Source organism: Gracilinanus agilis, unplaced genomic scaffold, assembly GCF_016433145.1.
Source record: "Gracilinanus agilis isolate LMUSP501 unplaced genomic scaffold, AgileGrace unplaced_scaffold45896, whole genome shotgun sequence".
NCBI lineage: Eukaryota > Metazoa > Chordata > Mammalia > Didelphimorphia > Didelphidae > Gracilinanus > Gracilinanus agilis.
The window spans coordinates 1-4862 of record NW_025380128.1 but is presented as its reverse complement, the minus strand read 5'-3'; the positions used below and the strand labels follow the sequence as shown (position 1 = coordinate 4862).

The 4862-nt window shown below is 64.6% G+C and overlaps 1 protein-coding gene across 1 annotated transcript; it reads left to right on the top strand.

Annotated features, from left to right (window-relative positions):
• Positions 1 to 299: 299 nt before the first annotated feature.
• On the top strand, positions 300 to 4856 carry LOC123255408 (protein eva-1 homolog A-like; the record flags this gene model as incomplete). The annotated part of the gene is made up of 2 exons (XM_044684210.1): positions 300 to 643; positions 4559 to 4856. Coding segments are annotated over exons 1-2 (374 nt in total), but the record flags the coding sequence as incomplete, so codon positions are not given.
• Positions 4857 to 4862: the final 6 nt, after the last annotated feature.

Sequence of the window (4862 nt, the reverse complement as noted above, 5' to 3'; positions counted from 1 at the left end):
GCCCCCCGGCCGTCTGCTGGCCTCACCTGAGTCTGAGTCACTTCTCCTTCTGGCCCCAGGAGCTGGGCAGCCCCCAGGCTGAGCCGTGGAACCTTCCCCCTCCCGCTGTGGGGGCCTTGGGGCAGCGGGCAGCCTGGCTTTCCTTCCTGGCCGTGTCCCGGCCCCCCAGGGGGGCCAAGGGTGGGCGGGGGGGGGGGGGGGTCTGCCCTGGTTATCCCCCTCCCCCCTCCCTGGCCCCACCAAGTTGGCCCTTGGACCGGCCCTAGTCTGGCTGGAGGCACAGGCAGGCCCTCGGAGGGGGCGGGCAGAGCCTGCGTGCCAGCCGGGCTCTGGTTACAGGTTGGCCTCCTGGCCCGGGCCCAAGGGGGGTGTGTCTGAGCCCCGCCGGCAGGAAGGAGGAGAGGCCCCACTGACCTCTGGCCACAGCCTCCAAGGGGGCCTGCGGGTGCTCCGGGCCGGGACTCGGAGGGGTTTTCTCATGTGGGCGCTTTGTGCTTTCAGACAGAGAAGAAGAGGCCCAGCTGGTTCGCCCAGTCGATGCCCTCTTAGCTGAGACTTCGAGCCGGCATGGAGCCCGGCGTCCGGGGCTCGGGCCAGATGGCCTTCCTCAGCAACCTTCTGGCGGCTTCTGCCTTCATTGCCGGTAGGTGCCCTCTCTCTCCTGCAGCTGGTCTTGCTGAGAACGGGGGTGGCATCGCGGGCACCCGCGGACAGAGAAGCTGCCTCGGCCAGTGTCCGTCCCTTTCCCCGGGCGGGGGTGAAGCACCTCAGGAGAGCCCGAGCCTGCCGCCCCGTCCTGGGCTCTGCCTCGGTGCCCCTGAGCGTCTGACCAGCCGAGGCAGCGGGCCTCTGGGGGCTCTCCACCCTGGCCTGGCCTTCGAGGCCGCTGGGGGCTGGGGAGGGGGCAGTGGCTGCTGCCGGGAAAACTGCTCCCAGACCCTGGAGTGACCGTCCGTTCCTGCTCAGCTGGAAATGGGCCCCGGCGTCCCAGCGGGCAGAGCGCAGTCTGGGGAGAGCAGGCAGGCGGGCAGGAGCGTCCCCCGGCCCCGGCCCCGGCCCGGCCCTTCGGTGGCCCGCCGGGCAGAGTCAGAGCCGCCCTTTGGGGCGGCCGGCCCAACCCCTTTCCTCCAGCGGCTTCTGTTTGAGTTCCGCCAGACTTTGCCCTCAGCTGTTCTCCAGGGAACTGAGCCCAAAAGGGAACAAGCCGGGCCTTGTCGCATGAACGAGGCCACCCTGGGGCCATCTCGGGATGTCTCCTGGGCTGGCCCAGGCAGCCGTGGGAGGAGGTGGGCCTCCTGGGGTCCTGGACCCTGAGGGCCGTGACTGGTGGGGGCGGGTGAGAGGCCAGCTTCGGTGGGCCCCCCGCTTACCGGAGCCCGAAGCCTAGCGGCCGGCCCGGCGGAGGAGCTTAGCTCAGGGGCAGGCCTGTGGGAAGTGGCCACCACCGGGAGGGAAAGAGCCGACGGCGGCCCCCGTCGCGCCAGCCCCAGACTCCCCGGCCGCCACGGGCCAGGCCTTGGCCAACGGAGGGTCCGACGAGCCGCCGGAGAAGAGAAGGCCCCGCAGCCTCGGCCGTGGGGACTGATGGCCCCTCTGCTCCCGGGCCTGCCTTCTCTAGACTGCGGCAGGCAGGTGGGCAGAGCGGCATGTCGTCGCTCTCCCAGCCCTGGCCACGGGGCTGTGTGTCAAGCAGGTGGCTCTTGAGCCGTCTCCCCGGGGCTCTGGGTAACGGCCTGGAGAGCAACCCTGAGGGAGGGGGAGGGCGAACTACAGCAAGGGACACAGGCTGGAGCTGCACTGAACAAGACCATTTCCATAGCGTTCCGTCCAGCAAGCGCCAATGATGTGCCTACTGTGCGCCAGGCACTCTGCTCTTGCCCAAAGGCTCGCCACCCCATGGGAGACGGTCCCAGGTCCCTTGGTGGAGCACTGGGAGGCCAGGGCCGGAGCCCTCAGCCCACCTGGAAGGAGAGAAGGCAGTGATGGGCAGCAGGAAGACCGCTTGGGCTGAAACCCCCGCTGTAGGAAGGGAGCCTGGAGGCAGGCCATGGAGAGCGCCGGGTCCCAACAGAAGTCTGCCCTTTGTCCTTGAGGGAATAGGGAGCCATCGAACCCTCTTGAGAAGGGCAGTGACGTGGCGCTAGATCGGTGAAGGGCAAGACAATGAAGGGAATAGTCTCAATGGGAGGGTGGCTGTGGGAGTGGAGAGAAGGGGACGGAAGCCTCCCTGAGGTTGGATTGACAAGATCTGTCCACCGACCGTAGGTAAGGAATGAGGGAGGTGGACGGTGTGGGGGGTTGGGGAGGCGATGAGATCCTCCAGAGAACAGGGGAGTCTGGAGCTCAGGCAGAGACCGCAGGAGCTCTGGCATCTCATTGATTCCACAACACATTCTGCCGTCCTATCCTGTGAGACTTGTCTGTGTTCTTCGAAAGTCTCACCCTAACCCCGCAGGCTTGAGGCCTTCCTTGTATTCTTCTGGCATCCCCCTGGGGGGGCTCTCTGACCATCCACTGGCCACTCCTTACTCGCCACCAGCCCACCTGGCTTTGCCTTCTGCCGTATGATTCCTTGAGGCCCTTCGGTTGGTTGGATTCCTCCCCTCCCCCCCCCCCATGCCCTCTCCCCCACCTTCTGGGTGCTGCTTCTCTTCACTTCTTCAGAGGCGGCGGGGTGCCGTGTTTGGCTTCCACACAGCAACACTGGGAGCATGTTAGGACTGGAAGGTGGGCTTCTGAAGGACGTTTGGGGTCTTTCCCAAAGGCGAGCCAGCCTTCTGTCTGCCTCTAGTTCCTCAGCTCACTAGCTAACTCTCTCGGCTCTCCCAGATACCCATGTCCTCACTGGATAAGCTCTCATGGGTGTCCTTCAGATGCATGCCGCAATCTGGAAAATGGGCTTTCTTCATCCGCTTGGTCTGTCTTGTGTGGATGGTCAGGGCACACTCCTTGGGGGAGGATAGACCTCTGGCTGGAGGCTCTTTAACATTCTGGGGCTCCATGTCATCTGTGCAACTTCGTCCCCAAACAGTAGCATCTGGAGAACCTTACTATCTCCGGGGAGTCTGTCCTGGGTCTGCTCTCGGCTGGATCTTGTCTACACTGGTGAGCACATCCCTCTCTCTTTTGTCCCTTGCTTGAAAGAACAGGATCGTTTCTGTGCTTACATCTGCCAAGAAATTCCGACTAGTCTAGACATCTGGAGGAGACACACCTTGCTGGAAAAGCGCCTGCAAGGCGGCACCCTGTTCCTCTGGGCCAGATTTAAATTTTATTAGCCTTCAAGTTTAAGGGATCATCTCGTCTGTCCACTTTAAAAAACAAACAGGCCAATGTGGGACCAAGAAAAAACATCAACCAAATGATCCAATTAACCCCTCCCCCCCTGAACAAAACGGGCTTTAAAGTCCCTCCCTCCCTTCCCACTGAATCTGACCCTCTCAGGGGCCTGTTCTTGAGACAGAAAGCATTACAATGATTTCAGTCCTCCACTGTTGCCATCAAGGCCCAGCTTTCTTCAAACTGGTTCTCCTCTTCCCCAGCTCTCGGGGCTCTGTGAGACTTTACATGCGGAGTCACACTCTAGGCCTGCGTTGCCACAGGCTTCCCTCTCCATTTGGCCATGGAGTCGGCCTTCTGTGGCCTTGGTTCTTTCTGGGCTCCTCCGGCCTCCCTGTTGTGGTGACTGCTTGGCAGTTGTTCACACGGAGACCAAACCATTTGGCGTGGGCAGCCTTGGCCCTCTGCGTGGCTGGCGCTGTGTCGTCTGGGGGCACTGACGAGCGAGTGGAGATGCTTCGCTGAAGGCTTCCTGGGCGCTACCCTCCTTCCCCCTTCCCTGCTCTCTTCCATCTGGTTGACGGCCCCTGGGGGGGAGGGGCAGGCCTGGGAAGTTGGTTAGAGGCCAGCGCCGGGGCGTCATTCCCAGGGGCCTGGGCCGAGGGCTGCTCAGGTGCCCCAGAGGTGTTGGAGGAAGGGCGAGTCTGGGGGGGGTGGGAATCCAGCTCCAGGTCAGGAAATCCTGGCCACCCCTCATGCCCTGCTCCAAACCCACCATCCAAGGGCCCGAGGCTGGCCGTGAGAGCTGAGCCCCAGGACACCGGCAGGGCTGGGGTGGGTGGATGATCCCTAGCCCGAGGTTGGGGGGGGGGGTGGCCTCTCCCTTGGCTCTGTGCCCCCCCAGCACAAAGACACCGGATTGCTGGCCCAGCTGCCTTCCTGCCCCCCAGGGGTGGGAGGGACCTCAGAGGTGTCTCCTGGAAGGGGCTCCACTTTACAGGAGGGGAAACTGAGGAAGGACTGGCCTCTGGGCCAGGGTAGGACCACGTGTGGGAGCCCCGAAGCTCAGGCGGGGGGGGGGCGCTTTTTCCTTGTCCCCTTCTCATCCCCCTCATGGGAGATCCGTTTTGGACGCCGTGAAGCCTCTGGAACATTCCCTGCCATCCGCCGCACCAAAGCGAGGCTGTTCCAGGGCTTGGGGGCGGGGGAGGGGCTGGGCAGCAGGTGCGCGCATGCGCGCCCCGTCCCAGGCCTCTGACGCCCTCTCCTCCTCCCGCAGAGCACCCCGAACGCGCCGCCCTGTGCTTCGTGTCCGGCCTGTGCGTGGGGCTGCTGTTCACGCTGGCCGCCCTGGTGGTCACCATCTCCTGCCGGGCCGACTGCCAGCGGCTCCCCGGAAAGAAGGGCCTGGCGGGGCGTCGGAGCGGCAGCAGCGGCCTCAGCGACAGCGACAGCGACAGCGACGAGGACAGCGTTGGCGGCCGCTGCTCGGCCTCGCTGGACGGCTCCATGCGCCGGCCGTGGCTCTTCGAGCGGCCGCCCCACCGGAACGTGTTCACGTCGGCGGAGGAGCTGGAGCGGGC